This window comes from Accipiter gentilis, chromosome 29 (genome assembly GCF_929443795.1).
Source record: "Accipiter gentilis chromosome 29, bAccGen1.1, whole genome shotgun sequence".
Taxonomy (NCBI): Eukaryota; Metazoa; Chordata; class Aves; order Accipitriformes; family Accipitridae; genus Astur; species Astur gentilis.
The window spans coordinates 15349192-15371263 of NC_064908.1; the positions used below are offsets into that span (position 1 = coordinate 15349192).

At 42.0% G+C, this 22072-nt stretch overlaps 1 protein-coding gene across 2 annotated transcripts in view; it reads left to right on the forward strand.

Moving 5' to 3' along the window:
• GPR107 (G protein-coupled receptor 107) overlaps window positions 1-22072 on the forward strand; it is a 45380-nt gene that overhangs the window by 22221 nt on the left and 1087 nt on the right. Inside the window, exons 15-18 of one of the 2 annotated variants that reach the window (XR_007509892.1) lie at window positions 4197-4246; window positions 4996-5079; window positions 5904-6028; window positions 21622-21826. Coding sequence is in view for 1 of the 2 variants with exons in the window: in XM_049831813.1 (XP_049687770.1) it covers window positions 4197-4246; window positions 4996-5079; window positions 5904-6028; window positions 13518-13614 (356 nt within the window). In the remaining variant the exon portion in view is untranslated. Of the gene's footprint in view, window positions 1-4196; window positions 4247-4995; window positions 5080-5903; window positions 6029-13517; window positions 20946-21621; window positions 21827-22072 lie in introns of those variants that run through there. The other variant, XM_049831813.1, reaches the window with a different exon arrangement.

Below are 22072 nucleotides of genomic sequence, written 5' to 3' on the forward strand. Positions count from 1 at the left end.
TCGAGACCTCAATGGATAGCACTGGAGAGTTGGGAAATGTTGAGAAATGAAATAGGCCTATTATGTTCTAGTGTACCACTTCCAGGCACCCTAGATAGCTGTCTAGTGTTGATGTAGCAATTACGTGTTGGAGATATATTGCTTATCCTGTACTTCGGACTTTCTTCTGACCCTGGTGGGGAACTTTTGTGCCAAATGGCTAAAGTGTTTCAGGATATTCAAGATTAACTAGGCTGTGCCATTTTCTCAGGCATGACACGGAGAGTTACTGCATCAGTTTGCTTGACAACTTCGTTCTAGTATAGGAATGCTTTTAAATAGAGTTCTCTAGAGATTATAGAGCCATACTTCTCAGAGTTACTGCTGGAGTTGCTTTTTGAGGTCTAGATCTGCATGTGTGCCTTCATTCTTGGGGAGAACAGAAAACTTTCATTTACTATTTGGTAATGGCACAGATTGCATCTCAAATGCACCAGAGTTAGTATAGCATGTGAAGCATTGTAGAAATAATCTTAGCTGTACTTCAGCATGTTCACTCAAGATGCATTATGGTTTGCCCTTGTGTACTGTATTCTCTGGACTTCAGCTCCTTATGCCCTCAGCTGCAGTCCTCTTATTGTTATTACATACATATTCTAAAAAGATCAGATTTATTAATTGTCTGATGGTGTGCAAGGCTTTAGTGGATGGTCTGACTTTATTTTTCCCCATCTTACAGGGTGTCTCAGCATTTGAAATTGGCACAGGGGGCAATCTGAAAAAGAGACTGATTATCAGAATACTGTGGTATGCTATGTTTTTATTGATGCAGATCAGGCTATTGCAGGCACAAGCTGTTGAAGTAAATGGTGATAGAGAGGGGAAACTGAGGGAAGCAAGTTATAGATGTTATAAACCTTTCTTGGAAGATAGCTTTTATCTTTTTAATTACTCTATGAAAGAGATGGAACACAAGTATGAATTAATTTGTAAAACCTTTGGTAGAAAGTCTATTTTTTTTTTTTCCTTCTCTGCAGTTAAGTACTGTTCCTTGAAGAATGGTTATCATACCTGAAACATAAATTTACCCAACCTTTACTGCATGCTGTGATTGCTGCTGTGTTATCACAGCTTTACAGGTTGAGGCTGCAAGTGATTCAAGTTGTAAGTGACAGCTGCTGGCCTAGCCTCTCTCCTTGCAAGTGTTGCTGTCAGTGTCTGGACTGCCAGCCTAAGGTGAATTGAAGTCTTAAAGTGTCCAGTGTAGCGAGACTCAAGTGTTACTGCTTAGAGCACATTCAGCCTGTGAAAAAGCAATTTCCAGGCTGCTGATGCCAAGCAATGATGATTTTTAGACTTTCTGCAGAACAGTGTGTGCTGTAACTTTGAGCTGTTTAAAAAAAACTGGCAGAATTTTGTAGACGTGCATTAATACTGACTTTAGTATCTGATAGTAGAGAAAAATATTCCTGAAGTTGAGGCAGCTAAGAGGAGAGCACCTAGTTGTGATAACTAAGCAAGCTAGCTTCCAGAGGTGGCTCTTCAGTCTTTCTACTTGGTGGTGGTTATCTTTTTTCCTTCCCTCACCCTTCTTTTCCATTCTTAGCCATTCTAGATATCTGGATGTACTAACCTATGACTGTTTGGTATTGATTATCATGATGACGAGGAGAGATCTTGAACTGTGCTCTGTCAGTTGGAAGAGGTGGCATTGTGACACTTCATTTGGCAGCCAGATATCTGGCCTAACTATCCTTTCCTCCCATGCACTACATGAATCCAACAGAAATGACTCCCCAGCTCACTCAGTTGTTGACTGTAAAGCACTGATGGCCTGGCAGTTTGAATCACAGCTGTTGAGTTGGTGTTCCTTTAGCTACAAAGCCTGGTAATTCTCATGGCCTGTCATTGCACCAGTTGGTGGCAGTTCTTAAAGATGAATGCGTTGAGTTCAAAATAGATCCTTCTGTGTACAAACCGGTATGTGGTAAATCACATGATCTTCATGGTCACATTTAATGTAGCTCCCCTTTAAATAAGACAATATTGCTTCCCTGCTTCACAATTTAATGAGCTTGTCCTGTATATTTATGTGCTTTAATCTTTCTTCAACTGTATTATGAAAAGCTTTTAATATTAGGTTATCTGGTAGTGCACTAGACCTGTGAAAATCCCTAAGTTTTTGCTGTTTAAATGTGGGGAAACCAGCTTTTGCGAGGGACAGAAATGAGGGAGGGGTAGGTAAGCCAATGTCTCAGGGCTGATTTAGCTACCAAGGATTTAGTTAGATTCTTGTTCTAACAGTTCCGAGTCTTGCCATCTGTTGCCCAGTGAAGTGCTCTATGCTTCACTGCCGATATTCTACAGATGCAAGTCTAGAGCTGGGGCATTGCTTTCTGGAGTCCAGAACGGTGTATTGCAAAGTAGATGCTATTCTATGTTCAGTGTTTCATACCGCAGTCCAGAAGGGAGCATCCTCCCAAGACCGAGAGCTAGTGTTCCTCTGACATACTGTGCTGTAAGATTGCCCCCATGAGTACAGTCTTGCCCGAAGCCAACCAGTCTGACTGGTGTTCAGATGAGTGTTGCACAGTACAGGCTTTAGCTGCATGGAAACAAACTTGGTGTTCCTTCACAAATAAAGTTTCCTTTTTTCCTCTTGAGCTCTGGCTCTGCTTTCTCTTACTGATGTGCCCTGTACTCTGTCAAAAGCTAAATATACAGTTTGAAACCGTGTAGAAGCCACTAGCCAGCACTAAATCAAAACTGCTCTTGGCTTAGTTTTATCTACCTGTCAGTTGGTTTATGCCTTGTGTAACTTGGGTGCTGTTGTCATAATATGTCTGCTGGAGAAGGGTTTGTATCTGTCTCAAGGTGTCCATACCTTTCAGTGGGTCTCCTGGAATGCTAAAGGTAAGTTTTGGGAAGTGACTCTTGATCTCTAGGTTATAGAGAGTAGATTTATAGCAGAATGTTGTCTGTCTTCGCTGTAGCTTATGTAGTGGGAACCTAGACCGGTTTGAGTGGTGCATTTGACGTTTATCTTTCCATAAGAAGAGTTTCATCATTTTTGTCATAGGAAATTAAACATTTTTTTTGTAGCTGTGACTCCTCCTCTTCCTGATTTATAATACTGTATTTTGCACTGTTGTGAACCTAGAAAATCTTATGTGCAAATACATGCAACCTTTTATTAATCTGCTTTTTGCAGTGGATGATTTTTGTGAGGGAGTGCAGGTGAACTTAAGCACAACGTGTTGCACTTTTGCATCTGATAAAAAAATTGTAAGGAGCGCTTGGGAATACCAGTATATATGTGGCTCTACTTTTCTAACTGGCATCTTGTGTTCAGTGGCTCTAAATTGCATCTCTGTATGCTGTCAACATTATCTTGGACTCTTTGCCTCTGCTGCTGTCACAAAAGCACCAAGAGTCTGTATTTGTAATCCTGCTGCACCTATAAAACCTGACTCTCAAACCAGAGTTGACAGCTGTTCCATCTGTTGTTGACCTCTGCTCATTCGCATGAATATCTGCTCTAGTCCTCAAGAGCTGATGTGATTTGTCCGATAAACGCAGGTTAGCCTGAGGCCTTAGCTTACATGGTTTGTGACTGAAACATGCATTTGCAATGAGAACTATTTAGTATGACTTTCCATTTCACTTAAGTTATGACTGAGCCATGAATGCTAGAGCGTGCTACTTATATGTTACAATACTTCTGGTGCTGTTCAACAAGATGCAGTTATTCCCAGAGCTGTGATTACCTCAAAGTCACTCAGGTAAGCTGAAGGCACAGAGCAGGTCAGGAAGTACTCTAGAAAAGACAAGAATTTTCTAGGAGGCAGTCAGGTGGCACGTGGCCCTTCTGGCAGGATTGAGGTGACAGTATGTAGTTGACAGTATGTAGTTGACTTTATACAGATAAGCATTAGAGGAAGGTTCTATATTGCAGAGTGTGTGCATATAAAAGCTGGTGTAAAAGTGATCTTATTGAATTGCCTTTTTAAGGGGGAATTCACCACAACTTAAGAGTTCTCCAGTATGTAGATAAGCCAGACTGGCACTCTTCAGAGTGCCCAGTGGGGTGTGGGACAAACCCTTCTAGTCTGGGATTACCTGAGTCCTGGTTTTGACCACTTACCTTGAAGATAAGCATCAAAAGAAACTCTGTCATTTTAACAATTTTCTGATGGACTTTTGTGTTCTCTTGATAGCTGCCATTAACCTAGCAAAGCTGAAGCTTTTCAGACATTACTATGTTATGGTAAGTAAAACACCTGTATGCATGCATACAGAGCATTTAGAAGCAATTCAAGCCTTTTGATGGATTACTTGTTGGAAGCTACTATAGCTGATGGATGTGGTGGAGATGTTCCTAGTTCTGTGGCAGTGCTGTGCTTTGGCATCTTTGTCAACTGGGTTACAATCCTCAAAGCAACTTCCCTTTTTTTCCTAGTGGTTGCATCCTTCTGTCGATCTTTAAATTGGTTCCAGCTATTTGTAACACTTACTGATTTCCTCTGGAGACAGCTTGAGCTGCCAGTTGTATTGATGGGCTTGAATAACGTACAGTAAACTTGCTAAAAATTAAACTTGGGACCAAATGGTGCCTTGAGATGCATGTGTGCAGTTTCTGATTAAGTCAGTGGGAGCCATGAGCATACCTCCCAGGAGAGCATAGGCTTCTTAATGATTTCCAACAGCCTCATTTCAGACTCTTATAAGTGGTAAGAATAATAAATTGCAATCGTGATTCTTCAAGTTCTACAAAATACTAATACTTAAAGCGTTTCCTGCTGTAACTTAAATATGTTAGCCATAGCTTGAGTCGCTTGGATGTTCAACAGGCAGTAGAGCCTTCAGCCTATATCTTCCATGTTTATCGAGGAGCATAATAAGGCTAGTCTGATATAGTGAGTTGTCTGTGAATTGCTGGAGCTATTTCTCTGGAAAAAGAAGTTCTGTAAGGATGGTGCTATTGTTCTCATCATGCTTTGTCCTTTTCCTTCCCAGATTGTGTGTTACATTTACTTCACACGGATCATTGCAATTCTCATAAAGATTGCTGTTCCATTCCAGTGGAAATGGCTGTACCAGGTATTTGCCAGCAAAGGAAAAATACATCCATTCCTTGATATTATTTTCTTTTTCCTATTATTCTTTAAATATAACTGCACCAAAAAGAAATACATCCATAAATTGTTCCTCATGTTGTAGTAGAACATCTCAAAGCACAGTGCTGCACCCTGTCTCCTCCTGATTTTTATCACTGGTGTGCCTGGGGCGGCAGGAATATATTTTTAGTTTTATGTTTGTCCAGCACGGCTGCTGGATTATACATGAGATGTCTGAAAGTAATTGCATTATTGATTTTTTTAGTCTTTCAATTTAAAAATGTCTGAAGGAAATTAATCAAGAACATACAAAGGAGAAAAAAATTGGTCAGGTTTGCCCTGTGTAATTGAGGCCCCAGGGAGCCAGTGAAATAGGATTTTGCTCTTCCATCTACAGGCTTTATTTGCCTAGTGACTTTTAAATACTTGGTTTCTTAACATATAATCCAAGTAACTGTGCAGGGAGTCTTTGGAATACATTAACTGTTGAAAATACCAAACAACCTAGGGATGATTCCACCCTGCCCCCTCCTCATTTAAAAGCCAAGTCTTGCCGTAGTTATTTAAAAGCACTGGAGTGATGGCTAGAACTGTAACTATTTAAAGTGACAGGGAAAGCTGAAAGAACAAAGGGCTTGACAGCCTTTAGCCTGGGATTAATGATAACAGGACAGGAATTGCTTTGTTATTTCTGCTATGGCACAGGCTTCTTGGTCATTAAACCTTGAACCTTATGAATGAGCAGAAATGTTTCATGACCATGAAGGATTACAGGACTGAACTTCAATCTTGTGTTTTTACTTGCAGTTGCTGGATGAAATGGCCACACTAGTGTTCTTTGTCCTCACTGGGTACAAGTTCCGTCCAGCATCAGACAACCCTTATCTACAGCTTTCTCAAGATGATGAGGATGACTTGGAGATGGAAGCTGTGTAAGAACACCCCGCCTTTTTTTTTTTTTTTTTACCTCTTCACTTGACTTGTGAAAAGTGATGTTTAAAAACAGCTTACTTAAATCTCTCTAAAAACTTCCTTGAAAAAGATTAGGATCTACCCACATACTTAAAGATGAGGTGCCTATTTGGTGTGTGTTAAACTAACAAAGAGCTTTGTGATATGCATAGGAGCCTCTGAGCTGGATATTGCAACATTGTGGAATAAGCTGGTAAAGCTTTTCATGGGACAAAAAGATGCCCATAAAAATATTGAGTAAAAAAACTTTTGTGTTTAATATATGTTGCTGAACACCCACAAGCCTTACAGATTGTCATTAATGCTTCATATTTAAAAAAAACCCCAAACAACCAAACCAACAACAAAAATGAGCTACCAATCTACAGAATATAAATGAGAATGGTGTAAGGTCCCTTCTACCTTGACATTCAGCCTGTAGCTTTGCAGAAATTTATCTTAAGTAACACTGAGCTGAGGAGATGGATTTTTACCAATACTCTTCCCTGTTCTACTCCTTGCTGCTAAACCATGAGGCACCACAAATGCAATATGACAGGAGTTAGTCTGGAGAAATTATAAAGTACGGCTGTGGTGGGTTGACCCCGGCTAGATGGGAGGTGCCCACCAAAGCTGCTTTATCACTCCCCCTCCCCAGCTGGACAGTGGAGAGAAAACATAAAGAAAGGCTCATGGGTCAAGATAAGGACAGGGAGAGGTCATTCACCAATTACTGTCACGGGCAAAACAGACTCGACTTGGGGAAAATTAACTTAATTTATTACTAATCAAACCAGAGCAGGGTAATGAGAAATAAAACCAAATCTTAAAACACCTTCCCCTCACCCCTCCCTTTTTCCCAGGCACAGCTTCACTTTCAAATTCTCTACCTACCCCACTGCAGCAGCACAGGGGGATGGGGAATGGTGGTTACGGTCTGTTCATCACACGTTATCTCTGCCGCTCCTGCCTCTTCAGGGGCAGGACTCCTCACTCTTCCCCTGCTCCAGCGTGGGGTCCTTCCCACAGGAGACGGTTCTCTGAACTTCTCCAACATGAGCCCTTCCCACAGGCTGCAGTTGTTCATGAACTGCTCCAGTGTGGGTCCTTTCTACGGCGTGCAGTCCTTCAGGAGTACGCTGCTCCAGCGTGGGTCCCTCACGGGGTCACAAGTCCTGCTAGCAAACTTGCTCCAGTGTGGGCTCCTCTCTCCATGGGTCCACAGGTCTTGCCAGGAGCCTGTTCCAGCATGGGCTTCCCACAGGGTCACAGTCTCCTTTGGGCACCCACCTGCTCCAGTGTGGGGTCCTCTACGTGCTGCAGGTGGATATCTGGTCCACCATGGGCTTCTATGGGCTGCAGGGGGACAGCCTGCCTCACCAATGCCTGGAGCACCTCCTCTCTCTCCTTCTTCACTGACTTTGGTGTCTGTATAGTTGTTTCTCTCACATGTTCTTAATCCTCTCTTCCAGCTCCAATTGCTCAAGTTTTTTTCCCCCTTAAATATGTATTTACAGAGGTGCTACCAGCCATTGCTGATGGGCTCAGCCTTGGCCAGTGGCAGGTCTCTCTTGGAGCCAGCTGGCATTGGCTCTATCAGACGTAGGGGAAGCTTCTGGCAGCTTCTCACAGAAGCCACCCCTGAAGCTCCCTCGCTGCCAAAACCTTGCCATGCAAACCCAATACAAGGGCCCAGCCTAAGTCCCTGTCATTTTCTTTGCAGTGGTTTTCTGAGGACTTAAATAATGAGTGGCATTTCTGAATCTATAATAGAAACTGCCCTAAGAAATTCAGCATGCTGGAAGTGTTGAATACAGCTATAATTGCCACAGACTCTGTTGCCTTAATAGGTATAGAGCTAACCTAATCTCTGAAGTAGTTACACATTTCATGCATAATTGCAATTCATGTACAGGCTAGGAAGCCTGTTCCTAAGAGTTTTTTCCAGTTTGGCAAATCTTCTTTACCTGTTCTTGGGTGAAACAAATCAACACTCCAATTTTTATCGTGGGGGCAAAAAAAGTCAGAATTTGTTTGCCCTCATAGTTAGCCCAGAAAGAAATGGACATTATTGGGAAATTGCTACAAGGAAGTTTGAGGTAGAATCCAGTCTGAAATGTCATGCAGGGAGTTCAATTTCTCAGAAATATCTCTAGTAACAAAGATCTTTTTTCCAATTGCTTAGCAGTTTTGCTTTGGGTCCATAAAATCTGTCACTGTTGCAAGCGGACTCCAACTAGTGGGTAGTGACCTTAAAATCACTATCACTTAAAGGTTTAAATGTAAGAAACTGGTTTCAGTTTGGAAGCTGGTAAATAGACATCTGCATCAGGAAGGTGCTGCCTGAACTGGAAGGTATGGCAGGATTTGTGATTGTACAGAAATGAGCTTTTTCCTTTTTGCCTGTTAGAGTGAATTTCAACTTTGCATTACATCCTTAATGAATTTGTACTTGGTATTTTTTTAGGACTAATAATATGGCACCTTTAATATTTAGTGATGTCAGTAAATTGGAGAAGGTGCTAAAGTTAGGAGAATTTGCCAGAAATAAGCTGGAGAAAGTTTAATGAACTAATTAAGGGATTTACATCTTGCCATAGTGAAGTAGACATTACTACAAACTCAAGTATCAGAATTCCTTGTGAGCCTTTTCCTAGTAAGGTATTTTGCTCTTTGCCGTGGGAGTTTCCATTGTTGTGCCTTGTGGGTTGTTCCCCTTAGCCTTGCCTAAATTTTTCTCGTCTGATTCACCAGAAGTTTTACTCCGTTTGGGCACTTAGCAGTGTATAATCTGTAAGTGTCTTGTTCTCCCTTACCCAGCTGCATCAGGGAGGTTAAGTTTGCATGTATTTGAAAGGCATGGTGTATAGACATTCTGTGACAGGTGAAGCACTGCAATGAAAGTGTATTAAGTTTCTTGTTGACTTGGTCTTGCTGGTCCTATTTTTGCTTTTATAAATATTAAATGTTGTTTCTGTGGGGGAAAAATATCAAGGCTTATTTGAGCAAGTGACTAAGTGCCTGACAGCATCCTGACTAACCACTGCATGAGTGTGTTTTGTCTTTCATGTGATAAATACCAACTTGTCTTCAGAGGCTATGGCAGAAGTTAAAAGCCTGCAAACTTCAAACTTCATGGTGTTCTGCCATGTCTTATTGCCAGGTTTTATGGTTGTTTTCGTCTCCCAGAGGGTTTTTGTTAAAATCACTCTTTAAAGCATTTGCTGCAGAAGCATTCAGTTTCTTTAGACTCAACATTTCTATGAGCCAATGGAGGGAAGAGCCATGAGGTCATCAAGCCTGTTTTCCAGGCTTACTTGTATTCCAGCAAAAATAGGACATTTTAAGTGCAGCTCTCTAGCTTATGGCTGTTTTCATGCAGTGCAAACTATACAAAGCTCAGTCTGGCAGTAAATGTATATATTAAGGACAGTGTGGAAATCTGCAAAGTTTCGAGAAAAATGCAAAGACTAGGTGTCTGTGACAGAAACAACATAAGGCACAAATCCTCCCTCTGAAAATTCTGAAGTCAAGAACAGCAAAGGTAACTTCTAAAAAGTCTTTTCAACTAACACATCTCTCTCGGGAGAAAACATCCACAAATGTTATAGGACTTTCTCTTCAGTTACACTAGGCTCAACAGAAGTTGTCCTGGTGGAGAGGAGAGTATGACTAAACCTGAAGTAAGGACCAGTCTGTTCTTTTTCAAGCAGGGTCAATAGCCATTCATCATCAGCAAAGTGGCTTTCTGTGTATTCTGTGCTGGGCAGCCTCCTGAGCCCGTTCTGTCAGTATGTGGGCTTGTCGCTGACAGTTTGTTAGATTAAAGTACTCTGTTTGAAAAGGTGCAGCCACACTTGGCAGAAGGAGTTGTCAGGCTTCCAGTCCTAATGCCATTTCTGGGGCATGGACACAAAAATATAAACAGTACAGTAGATGAGGTGGGGGTGAGAAAGGGCAAAGGAAGCAGTTTGGGTTTTGGTGGTTTGTTGGTTTGTTGTTTCTTTTCCCCTTGCAGTACGTTATTTCATTGGCTCAGTAAGTTTGCTTTAAATGTTAGGTACCAAAGTGGTGTTCTACAGATCTTGGTTGAGAATGATGTTCACGCATGCATGTGGGGTTAAGATATTTCCATTGGAGGAGAAATTGCAGGAAGAGCCATTAATGGTTTTGTTCTCAATTCAGTAAATCCATCTTACTGAGTGTGTGAAGACTAACTTTGTTTTGCCTTAACACCCAAAACAGCCTCAACATAGTGAACTGTTGTGGTAACACTGACCTACCTTTCCTTATGCCTTGGGATCTGGAGTTTCTCACTGTATCATGAGGCAACCTATTTTGTACTGAGACTTGAAGTCCTGGTTGGTTGCTTTTCTCTGCTTTCTCTCAGGTTGTGCTTCATGGCAGACTGATTCATGATGCTCTCCATTAGAAGTGATTTTCCTCACCTAACACATCTTTCCCGTGCAGAGATCAGCTTTTTTGCTCAATGGCTGGTCAGTTTTCAATCCCGTTTGCAATGGCTTGTAAAGGTTGGCTGCTGCTGGTATTGCAGTGTTTCTTGTTGGACTATGAAACAAACAAACAAAAAAACCAGAAGAAAAGACAGCTGAGATCCACCACTGTGGAGGGCTGAAGATGCTTCTGAATGTGTAGTCATTCATTGATACCTTGGATACAATGTAGAGGGGAGGAAAAAAAAAAACTACTATGAAATTTCTGCAGCAGGTAGCACTGTGCAATGGAGTGTTCAGGGAGCTCCTTTTGTGCCACGTTTGTGACAGGTAGCCCTCTGACAGCCACAAAAACTCTCTCTGGAGAAAGACAGTTTAGTGAGAAGGATTTGTTGCATTTTAACTACTGCTAGTTTGTGGGCTAGAAATGCAGTTCAGCAAACTGCAGGTGAGGAACGTTTACTTGCAGTATGGCAGGTCAGAAATGAAGTCCTGAGACTGTTCAGAGGACTAGAAGGAGAATTGCAGTGTGCTTAGTCTTAGTGCTAATACCCTTGTTTTACCAGGCAGTAAAATGTGTTGGCTGAACTGATTTTGAGAGGGAGAGGAATTGCCCATTGTACACAATCAGAAAATGAGGACTTGAGCTATGCTATGTACTTGTCATGAGGCAAGAACAGTGCTCATCAGGTAGTCTTTAACTTTGACTGTTGAGGAATCCTCCCTGAAATCTCTCCCAGTTCTTTGCTATCGTTGCAGGGAGGGGATAGTAAATGGCCTCTCTGGTAACAAATGACATGACTTGACCTGGCTGCAATTTCAGCATGTAGCTGGTTTTCCTGTCCCTCCGTGAATGTGGGAAGTGGATAATTCTCTTAGCCATAACCTCTCATCACTTTTGTTATCATCTTGGTGTGCAGTGGGTTTGTAATTGTATTAGAGTGCAGTGCTAAAATCTAGGCTGTGTGCCAGGTGGGATCTTACTAGCTGTGAGTCAAGTGTTAGGACTACTTTGGTGTCATGCATGTGTAAACCACCTATTTATATATCCCAGTATGTCTGCTGTTGCTATGTTAGTTGCTCATTTTTGGGTTGTAGTCCATTGTAATCTTTGGCTCCTCCCTGAAGAATTGATACTTAGCCCCTTACTCTGTAATTATGAAGTTTATTATTTCTGAAGAGTAAACTTTGTAGCTGTCTTACTGCATTGTCCCATATTTTTCAGACCATTACTTCAATTTGCCAGAATCTTTCTTCATTCTAGTCCTGTTCTCAAATATGTAGCTCTTAGTGTCTTCTGCAGATTTAATAAGCAAGTTCTCTGTTCCATTACCCAGGCAATTACTGAAAATACTGAGTAGAAGTGAACCCAGGACAGACCTCTCTGGAACCACACTCGATGTTCTTTCATTTTTGACAGGAAACCATTAAGTACATCTCAATGCATGCTTTTCTAATTAGTTATGCATCTACTTTGGTTTTGTCTAGCTCATGTTGCCCCTGATTTTTTTCTTATGGGACTGTGGGAAAAACTTTGTCAACAGGGAGAACTTATGAGATCTACATGTTCTTTGTGCTGATAAGCTTGACGTGATCTCTTCCAGGCAAATATTTACTGTTTACTAATGCCATCTTTCTCCTTTAAGTAACCTGCCTACTTCTTCCCCTTCCCCCCCCCTTTTTTTTTTAAATTTTAATAGGGAATAAAGTTGCTATTTGACCTGTACTCTTCTAACCCTTTCCCTATTCCCTTAAACACAAACTCCTCCAGGCCCACTCTGAAGTGTCTGAACTGCTGACAATCCCAGTACTGCCACTGCTAGAGAGTCACTGAACGCACCAGTTTGAGTAAATTATTTTTACAGTACATGACCAGAAGCTGATCTCTAACATGGAACTAAGGGCACTATCAGAAGAATGTATCTGAAGATTACTTCTCCTCTTGGGTGACACTATGAAAATGTTGTTAGCTAGTCTGATCAAATAAAGTATTCTTACTTGGTAAACAGCAGGTGAAAGCACACAAAGGCTGACAGCGGCATCTTTGAACAGGACAGTTTTATGTATGCTTCCAGGCATCCCTTGTGAATGCATTGAGCTATTGGCACTCTTACTTTCAGCATCCAAAATAACCTTTGTAGCACATTTGTCGGGGAAAAAATACCTGCGTGGAATGAGAATAGTATTGTGCAAATAAAGCAAATGTCTTGTGCATGTGAATAGCCTGTTTTGTGTAGCAACAGGGAAAGCTACTGGGCTGAAGAGCTTTTTGAATAGCCAAGATAGTCCTGAGAGAAGCGGTGCTGTTCTGGCTGGATAAACAGTTCAGTCTGCCTAATGTTTGAATGGTATTATGAGGCTTTATAGTTCAATGGTCAGATTGCCATGACAAATCCAGACTTGGATGGTATAAAAAGGATGACCTCTCTCTTCTGTTTTGTTGCTGTTCATTGAGTAATTTTGCTATTAACAGGAGTTGGTGTGCATTAAGCTAATAAGGTTCATTCGGGGTACTGTCCACTGTGTGTGCATTTGTATAATACATTGTTTCTATTTTAATGGGTTAAATAGCATTTAATAGGTTAATAGCATTGCAAATGCAGAAGGAGGTCTTCAATGCACAGAATTAAGGGTGTATAGCAGAATGTTTTTGAAGCAAGCTGCTCAAACTTTAGCAGACAAATACCTGGTTTAATTGTTTAACCACCCTGCTATCTTCTTTCAAGTACAAGCAAATACTATTTGCTGTTTTAGTTTAATAATAGATGAGGAGGGCCTTGAGGCTTTCAAGGACAGTGGCCTTGCTCCCAATGCCTATCAGTATTGTGTCCAAGATGATACCTGGCCTGCAACATGGTAGCAATAGGAGAGACCGAACATCAAGACTGCTAGGTCTTGGTAAAGAGGCACTTGAGAAGTGTTACTTGATATGTGCAGGAAGACAAGCGTGGGCTATTGGTGAAACGGACCGTACAGTTCAAGTTCTGTTCTCTGATGTTTCTCCCTTTTCTTCCAGGGTGACAACTTCTGGAGTAATGGAGGGTATGAAGAAGGTCAAGAAAGTGGTGAATGGTTCAGCAGAGCCACAGGGCGAGTGGGAAAGCATGGCATGATGGACTGGACTAAGGCAGCACTTTCAGAGAAACTTTTTTAATTTATTAATATTACTCTCAGTGGAAAGGGAGCAACTAGCACTTCCCAACACTGAAACTGCAGAGTGGGGTGTGTCTAGGGGGAGCAAAGCAGTGCGGAAATATAACTATTCCTCTGATCATAAGAAAATGGGATCTCTTGGTACCTGCAAGGAGTGTAAAGCTTTCCTAGGGATTTTGGGTAGCCTATTCTTTTTTCCCCTTTCTGGATCGGTTAGGTATTCTGAATTGTTTGCAGTTGTGTTCTTCAGAATGTGTAATACTAATGTGAAGAGAGACCTTTAGTGTGTATGTAAAGTATATATTTTATATAATGCGCATATATATATACACACACTTGCTATGTATCATGTATACTGGGAATTACAAAGCGTGTTGGAAGGTGGGAAAAGAAGATAAGAGATGTAAGTATTCTTTTTTCCTTTTTATAAACACTCCCTTTTGCTTGGACAAAGCATTGCAAAACAAATGAATAGAAACAACTCCAGTTATTTGAGAGACTAATTGGGGTATTGGATCAGGTGACTTCTGCCACTACTGACATCAGTGGGAAAGTTAAGTATCTTCTTGTCTTATTCATGCAGGTATCCACTTGAATGTGTCAGGTTTTCAAATGTATTGCTATACAGGAAGCAAGTCAGTGTTCTCCATTAAAAGCACTAGCCTGTAGTGCAATAAGCGTTAATGTAAATTCTCCACTATTCGTGGAGTTGCTTTTGATTAACACCCACCTGACAAGAAGTACACAAGAGGTGTAAGACTGATGCTTGCTTTTTAGGGGTCTGCCATGCTTCTTAAACATTTAACTTCAAGCTGTAACCCACAGCACTTTGATCTGCTTTATAAAATATTTTCAAGGTATTTCAAAAGGCACTCCTTTCTGGCACAGTATAAACAGTACCAGAATCTCCAGTGGAAATCTGTCTTGCAAATGTACTGTAGCATCAATCTCTGGTTCACCTTTATCCTGAGTTACTTAGCCTTTGCGGATGGCTACTTGTACCTCTCTGGCATGTAGGAATAATGATACTACTGTTTGAGATGAGCTGAACCAAACAAAATGGTATTGCTGTCAAAACCAGGCAACTGCAGCTCCCAGTCATAAATGTTTTTTGTCAGGAAAAGAGAAGATTATGACCAGAGCCTCAATGCAGGGGAATACAAAGTCTTGACTATTAGGTGCAAACTTGCAGCGGTGTCTTTAGAGACATGTTACAAATGCCATGTATGTTTTATCTGCAGTACTCTGCTATTGTTAGGAAGGCAAGCTGGTGCCCATAGTTGTAGTAGTAAGGCATAGCAAATGATTATTAGTTTGGGGGAGGACAGAAGTGGTTCACTGATGCAATGAGGATAAGCTTTAAGGAAAATAAATCAAGTATAACTCACTGACCCACTGAAGCCTTAATATTAATGTAGAGACATTGACATACGGTGCTGCTGAGCAGAGTGCTTCTGTCGGGGTGATAGGGATAGGCATCATCACAGAGCTTCAGATGTGCTAGCATCTTTTACAAACTCATTTAGAAATTTGCTTTTTTGACTGAAGGGACTACATCTCTGGGGCACAACTGATTAGAGGACTACTAGCCACTAGGGTTTTGTATTCTTTAAGGGGGGGATTTTTTTTTTTAATCTTGAGCAACTTCTTCCTCAGTCTTGAGCAGGGATTGTAGAGCTCTTAAATGAGCAGTCTGTTTGAAGAGGAGCATTGTTTTCTCCGGTTGCCACTTCTTTACCTGGGTGTTAGTTCTGTGCATCATAGAAATGGTGGAAATTAATCTACCTGCTTTGATACCTGGAACTGGTTTCTCTTCAGATAAAGTATGAGAATAGCCCTCTTCTCTGGGTAGAGTCCTCTTCTATGTTTTCCTACTCAGCTGTAACTGCATAGTAATCACAGCAGTGATAGTTTGACTTCTGTTGTCATTGTCTTGCAGTGATACACTTCTAGTGGAAACAGAGAGCCTACACCACTGGAAAGGCTGTTATGTAACTTATGAGCCTTTTAGACCTTCTGTATGAAGAAATCTGCATATTAAGTAGCTAAGATGTGAGAAATTGGATTATAAACATAGGCAGTCCCAGTTCATCATGCACTTAAATACAATACCTGAGAAACTGATCCTCTCACTGTGCACAGTTACTCTGTCCCTATGGAAATGTCACTGTCTGCATCCAAAGGGCTACTCAGGCTGTAAACTTAGTTCAGGGTAGTCCACAGGAGACTTGAAGTCTGTTGGCACTGAAGTGTGTAAGGCATAAGGATTTGCTGTCAGGAACGAAAGCGCAATAATGGCGTTAATCTGGACATGATGCTGTCTTACAACCTGTTAATACCTTTTGCGAAGGAGATGTGAAATTCTGATGGGTGTGGCATTTCACTCAAAAACATGAGGGCCTGTGCCAGCATCCCAGCATATGCTGAGCTGGTTCCAAACAGCTGCCTATTCCATACCTCAGTGTCAGTGTTGCTGTCGATTTGGCAAGCGCTTTTACCTTAGTCTCAGGTTTCTTTTTTTATATGCACTTTTTTTGCTGAAGTTGCATACGGTGTAGGTTTATCTGCCAAGTCCCTGGCTCACTAGTCAAAGGCCAAAAAATGGGTGATTTCTTATTGTCTTGGCATGAAAAGCCATGATAGTATTCTGAAACTGGTTTTAGAAGAGCTTTTTCCAAGTTCAGGCCTGAGCTTCAGCAGTCAGCTATACAACCAACTTCAGCTGGCACTTAATGCAGGATGCAGCAGTACAACAGTAACTAGTCAGACCTAAGCATTAGTAAAGAGAATGAATGTGGATGCACAAGTCAGAAAACAGAGTGACAGAAGGTTCTTCCTACATCATTTCCAAAGTGAATTTCCAGTTTCTCTGTTGGAATTCCTCAGAGCAGATTGAAAAATTTGTCTTGCAGGGTTGTATGATGGATTGGACGGTGGCTGGGATGTTGGAAGATGGCTGCAGTTGTGCTTCTCTCGTGGCACTATGTGCTGCACCGCAAAGCATCAAAGGGAGAGCTACTCCCTCCCCCTTCGTCCCAAGGCAAACCCACATCTGCATGACTGGCAAGTGCATGACTCTCTATCGCTAGTGAAGTGCAGCAGCTTAGAGCTCACCAGGCAGGATAATGGCAGTGCTTGCTTTTCAAATGCTGACGGCTGTCTTATCTGGTAGGAAGCCCTGTCTTTCATAGGGAGGGGAAAATAGAAGAGCTGCTTGTGGCTTACAGATCGTTTTGGGATACAGCCTTGCTTTCCTTTCTCTGCCTCTTACTGAAGTGAGCAACTAAAACAATCACCCTGCAAGTACACAGCGGTATAATGACGAGGGTCCTGGAAAAGCAGGTCTGGTGCAATTCAGAATAAATGGTTTTGAATGCATTCACATATGTTGCTGTAGTGGAGTACTCTGCACCCTCTGCAGACAAAAATGAGATTGGTTCAGTCTTCAGTTGTAATGCAGGTTATGCCCCAATAAATCCTTGGTGATGATGACATGCAAATGCCACTGATGCTCTCCTCCTTGCTGCTGTAACTGTTCAGCAAGCTGTCTTCCAGAGGAAACCTCCTTGCAGTGCAACTGCCAGACTTTTGCATTCTTCAGGCTTGAAAATGTTTTCCTTGATGGTTCGTGAAGAGGCGTACTAAAAGAAAGCAAGACATAATGGGGTCATCTGGAACGTTGCTGCTGCTTGCTCAAAATGTAGCAGTTCAAGTTGAAGAAGCCACATGCTGTCCTATTAAGATGCTCTTTCCTGTTGTCATCTAACTCAGCATGTCATGATCTGTGCAGTGCATTGTTCAGTGTTTCTCTCCAGCCGAGTGCCCTGTTCCTGGATTTCAACGCTGGCATACCCTGGGAGCATGTTGTAAAAATTTGCTGCATTGCAGTATTTTGTCTTGGAGCTAGCAATGTGGAAGATGTATTTTTCTAAGCTAAGTGGAACCTCTCTAGCATGAGTGTGCATCCACCGTGTATCCTTAAGCAGTGTAACATTCCTTCTGGTCATGAAAGGGCATGTCCTAATCACTCCAGTGTGCACATTTGGTGGAAGTCCAATGGAAGATTTTTACTGTCTTTCTTTTACTAGTCTTCCTTAGAGTATGCTCCCCTTAGAGAAGAGAAACGCAGTCTGACCGGCGACAATCAAATTGACAAGAAAGGGTTGCCTGGCTGCTTTTGGGGCAAATGTTGGGCATTTGTATGTTCTGTTGAGCTCTCAGAACTGAAGCTGCTTAGCTATTAAAAAAGTAATCGGGTGGTAGCACAGATATTGAAGGGAAGTAAATACTTCCTCCTTCAGTCTACCTGGTTTGTCTCCTTCAGTTTGAACTGTCATGACAGCTAACAGACTACTGTTACTTTAAAGCAAATATGTTTTATCGATTCTGTGTTATGACCTCCAATCATAAAACATCTCCCCATTTTTCACCTTTGTAAAATGAGCATGGAGCTGTGGTCTGCAGTAGATGGAAGGTACAGTGATACTTGAAACGTAAGGGGACCTACACTGTGTAAAACCCGTGACCTTGTGTGTAACTTCAGTAACCTGAATGTTTCATGAAAACTGAGGTGGTGCAGCCCAGAGGCACTTGACCAATGTTTCTTTGTGTTCCTTGGGGTTGATTTGCAAGAGAAGGTTGTTGTAAATGGGATTAATCTGGCTTTTCTTGTAGCTGCTGGGTATGATGCTGGGTTGGGCTTATTAATCACTTTTACTTAGCAATATTGGGAAGCTGTGTCTTTTCCCCCCTTGTAGTATCTCGCTTGGATATAGCAATGATCCTGTAAGAACTGCGCATGATATGTACTTGCAAATGGCTGGAACGGGATTTAAGAAAAATACTGCGATACTCGCATGTAAATTGACGGTACTGGAAGAAAGTGGCTGAGAAAAGAGTCACTCCTTGTAGGTTGACTGGCTCAAGAACCCATTTATATTTTGACTGCAGCAATCCTGTAGAAAGGACAATTCTTAATAAATATTTCCCTGTGGGATTTCAGTCAGTGTTCTCTCTGTGTAATAGAGTAGAGCCTGACCTCCGCATTATCAGAAGCACTTTGTCTAGTAGCTAGGATACTGGAGCGTTGGGCTGGTACCTCTTCTGTCAAAACAGAGTATGGGTCTAAATAGCTTCCCTTTCCCTTTAGTAACTATTAATAATTAATTCTAGATCCTCTTGTGTCATTAAGCAGCTTTAGGGCACCTTGTACAATGTAGCTTTGAATTCATTTAGTAAATGACTTCCAAAAGAACTCAAAAAGACTTCCCTGTGTACAGCAAGGTCCAGCTCCAGGGATTTTGGTGATCTGTAAATATCCTATTCCTCAGTTCATGTTCAGATGTACAAATGGATTTTTTCAGTATTTTTTTAAACTTTATTAAAAGAACAGCAAACAGTGAAGAGAAGACAGGTAGATACAAATCAGGACGGTCTGTGTAACTTGGTTTCCTGGCTGTGATGCAAACATGTAAAATAAAGATTGACCAGAAAGAAGTTTAATGCATCTCATTTTCTGCTTCTGAACTGCTAGCAACCAAGCTGACCTGTTGATTCTAAAGTCTGCGTTTTCTCATGCCTGACTTCCATTTGCAGCTGTTAACATCTGCATCATGGATACAGGGCCAAATCACAAAAATCTTCTGTGGAAAAAACTTTTCTAGGGGAGAAGCTTTCCTGTCAGTGACCCGCAGTGGAGTTCATTGAGGTGCCTTTCCTTGACCTGAAAGACCTCCAGGTACTACCGTTGTGCTTGTATGTGCCAAGCTCCTCTTTTAGTTCTGTAAGCTGAATTTATGCAGTAGTTTGTGGACTGCGTTTCAAATGTAAGCATTTCTCATAGCCCTGTTTCTCATGGCCTTGCAGTCTTGGGCAGGCAGGAAGGCAGCTGCATCCAGGGCTTGTTGCTCCTAGCCAGTGTTGTGGTCTCCTCATTCCACAGGACTTGGTGTCAGCCTGCCATGCAGAGGAGGACAAGGAGCTGGTGCCTTGAACCTTGGTGACCAGATACAAATTAAGGGTAGAAACCTATATTTTAAATAATATCCTTTGTGGATCTGGCTACATCATCTCAAAGGGGCAAGTCCTTAACCTGTTTGGTTTAGGCTAGACTGAGGGACTTTCGTAGCTGTTCTCTTCCTGAGATGTCAGGATCTAGCCACGCGTGTCAGTTCTACAAACTGGTTGGGTTGGCAGGGATGAGGAGGGCAAAGTATTTCTGTGAAGTGCTCTTAAGCATAGTCTCCCACCCCTCAAAAGCATATGTCCTTCATCACAAAATGTAAGTCTTCAAGATGTTTCTTACAGTTTAGCCTATAGCTCTCACTTTACCACAGAGGGGTAATGCCAAAAATAGCCTGTGTTCTCTACCCTGCAAATCCCAAGCAGCCAGTTCTGCATTGCCTCGAGCCTTTGGGTGGGTGGTGTTTTACCAGGGAACTAAACTATAAAAAGTACATGGGTTTTGGACTTACTAACACTTTGCTGTAGAATAAAACAAACTTCATGTGATGAAGGTGATGGCTGCCTGTTGCACTGGGGTAGCCTACATCTATTTTGTGCAGGTAGTTCTTGGTTGTTAGTTTTCTCCAAGCTGAACATCCTCTGGTTTTTCTTGCTAACATATATTTGGCCTTAAAACATTCCCCCTTAAAGCGACAGCAGTCGAACTCACCCCTGACGTTAAGTGCACAGTGGAGTTAGCTGCACTGGGCCAAAAAATTGCTCAGCTGTAATGAAAAGTGAAATGGGGTGGGGTGTGTAAAGTGGGACTAAATTCTGGGAAGACTTACTTGAGACTGAGACCAAGTGTGGGTTATGTGAGAAAAAAAAATCTTGATTTCTGACTATGTTCTCCGAGGAGAGCCAAAAAGAAAAAGGTCCTAATTGCAACAGAGTATTTAAGGTCTATCACAAGCAGAGATTTTTCTGGTAGAGGGGAGAATAAATAAAACCAGAGCCCTAACAATGTGCTGTGTTTGGATGCAAGTTTGTAGGTGTTTTCCTGTCCAGGGGAGGTAGATTGTTCTACCTGTTTTAAGGATTTTCTTCTAGTGTCTGAAATTCTGAGCTGTCTTGATCATTTGCTGCTCCTTGTTGCAGTCCAGGCTGCCTGCTGTCACTGCTCTTGCTCTAGTAAGATTATCTTCATGACTGCAAAGAGCTGCCTTCTCTTTAAATCTTGCTTTTTACCTTCCTTTGCCTTCTGACTGACAGACTGTAATGAGTGGGAGCGTGTTGTAGTGCCCTGTATAGGGAATGGTCAATAAAAACAAATTGCTTTGTACAGAAGAGGTAATAACACAGCTTGTATTGGCACAGCTGATCCTGGTATTGGGGTCCTCAGTGAGGAGACAAGGGCTTTCATGTGGCTTAAGTAATAACATATGTCATCCCTTTCATCTCTCTCATCCATGGAAAATAATGTACCTTGGGGTGACAGTGCTTTCTCATGCCTCTTTTCCCCTGTGGAATATTTTTAGTGGGGTGGCTGAGATACAATACATGAACTGGCTCTTGTATTACTAAAAAAAAAAAGCACGCAAGGTGAGGCTGTTACAGTGGTGGTGGGTAGCATAGATGAGGATCGACGTGGAGGGGATGGCTTAAAACTCCTTTTACTGGTCCCTCTTGGGATGATTGTGCTGAGCTTGGCCAAGTGACTTCCAGCATCTTCAGTGAGAGGAGCTGTTAACAACATGGGTCTCCTGCAGCAAGGGTAAATATAGTAAATATATTAAATAATATAAATAAATTATATTGTCCCTGAGGACAGTGTTCTGGGGTGCTGGTCTTCTATACTGTCTTAAGTCTTGAGTCATTTTTGGAGGGTGGCACAATATTCCATTGGCAGCCTATCTCCCTAAAAATATGCGTGCACCCACTAGTTACTGCGGGGTGTAGAAGAGCAATTGTTAGTGCCTCAGCTGCCTCTTCCCCTGAGCTGCTCAGGATGCTTTGTTCTGCAGGAGCTCTGTGAAGTCGGAAGGATTCCCACACCCGGCACGGCTGCAAAGGTATTGATCTACATCTCCTGGGAGAAGCCAAACTTGTTTGTTTTGGGATGGATCTCATACCAGGAGGCGGTAGCCAAATTGGAGGGCTACAAAGAACAGCTGCGGTGACTGAGATGAGAGAATTTGGCAATGACAGAAGATTACAAGAATTAAAGCTGTAAGCCTGACTAAGTGATGATTAAAGAGAGCCAAGGAGATGTAGCACGCTACAAAATGGCTGCATGGGGGGAAGCCGCAGAAATGGGTGGGGAATTAATCGGTGTGGCTCAAGGCCGGAGCTGTGGAGAGGTGAGATGAAATGAAAGCAGAGGAAAACAAGATGTTAGGAGAAACCTTTTGCCAATGAGATGGGTTTGGCTGCAAACAATCTCCCTGGAGAAGTGGAGGCAGTTCTGTGTTGTTT